Genomic DNA, 1,294 nt, shown 5'->3' with positions numbered 1-1,294 from the left:
TGGGTGAGCGGTGGGTAGCGGGGGGGGGGGGGGGGGGAGAGAGAAAATGCTTGCTCATCTCTACACATCCTTCCAGGGGAGGCTCCATTCCTGGAAGGAGACAGCCATGTTTTTCTAATGCAGGTCGACCTATTTAAGAGTAGATGAGAAGAAGCTAGAATAAATCAGATTCCATGTATGCCTTTTTTTTTTTACCAAGGTAGACAAGATTCTTGTTGAAAGTAGGCACAACAAGTGTAAGCCAGAAGAAAGGACAACATCATTAAATTGGACTTTTATTGAAGTTGATGGAAATATTGGCAGATTGTAAATAAATGAATTTTCCGCAGTCACTGAATGAAGATGGAGCTTCCATCCTTCTTGGCAAGATACACCAGGCAGTCCAGGATGATCAGGATGTCTTTCACCTTATCGGTATACATGCACTCAGTTATCATCTTCCTTAGGAATTGTGGATCATTCATGGACGACAAATCCTCAGGCTCAGTAGCCATCTTGTCCTTCATGATTCCGTAGGTGTTGACCAGATATTCAGTAAAGTAAGGATGGACTTTACGGTCGTAGCCAAACTTCTTTAATTGGTCCATTAGATGATAGTAGCGATTCATCATCTCAAATCTTAATTCTTCATTAACCTTGCCAGTCTGTGAACAAGTGGCCACCTGAAACCATAAGATAGACTTTAAAGGGATTGTCTGGCTTAGAAAACATTAGTTCAGATACCCTATTAGTGAATTCTCTTATTATAGAGGACGGGTCCCTTATTCAGGATGCTAATCTATTATCCAGACCTAATGGAGGCTACGAAAAGCATTTCATCACACTGGAGTACCCAGCACATCCGCTCATGACATGGAGCATCTACTAATTATAATGTGAGCTGTGTAATTCTCTATTTCACCTGTGGAGGCGCTGTGTTTTACTACTGTATATAATTAGATAGTAGTTTAGATTAGTAACCTGTTTGATCTTGTCTTTTATATTAGCCACTTGGAATCCATAAAGACGTTGCTCTGGAAAGACGGTACGCAGAATCACGCGGTCTAGCTCGAATGCCATCTCTCCAACGTAACGCTGACACTGCTTCACTTTTTCTGAATCTGTGAAAGTTTAATTACAGAGTTAAGTAGGTACTTTTGCTTGAAACAAATTACAGTAAAAAAAAAAAAATTATATATATATATATATATATATATAAATATATACACGCACACAGCTCTAATATGCACGTGCAAACACACAGCTCTGCTACATACATTGTTCATCTCATACAACAGGCCACTGACGCTGCATA

At 39.9% G+C, this 1,294-nt stretch overlaps 1 protein-coding gene across 1 annotated transcript; it reads right to left on the bottom strand.

The window, feature by feature from the left end:
- Positions 1-295: 295 nt before the first annotated feature.
- LOC136608478 (speriolin-like protein) lies at positions 296-1,094 on the bottom strand. Its single transcript, XM_066589112.1, has 2 exons — positions 961-1,094; positions 296-662 (listed from the first exon to the last, which is right to left on the bottom strand). Exons 1-2 carry the CDS (start codon positions 1,057-1,059, stop codon positions 330-332), a joined length of 432 nt encoding a protein of 143 aa, XP_066445209.1. The 5' UTR covers positions 1,060-1,094; the 3' UTR covers positions 296-329.
- Between the last annotated feature and the right edge of the window lie 200 nt (positions 1,095-1,294).

This window comes from Eleutherodactylus coqui, chromosome 1 (genome assembly GCF_035609145.1).
Source record: "Eleutherodactylus coqui strain aEleCoq1 chromosome 1, aEleCoq1.hap1, whole genome shotgun sequence".
Taxonomy (NCBI): Eukaryota; Metazoa; Chordata; class Amphibia; order Anura; family Eleutherodactylidae; genus Eleutherodactylus; species Eleutherodactylus coqui.
Note: the sequence above shows the minus strand (reverse complement) of the source record. Positions and strands in the feature narration are given on the sequence as shown.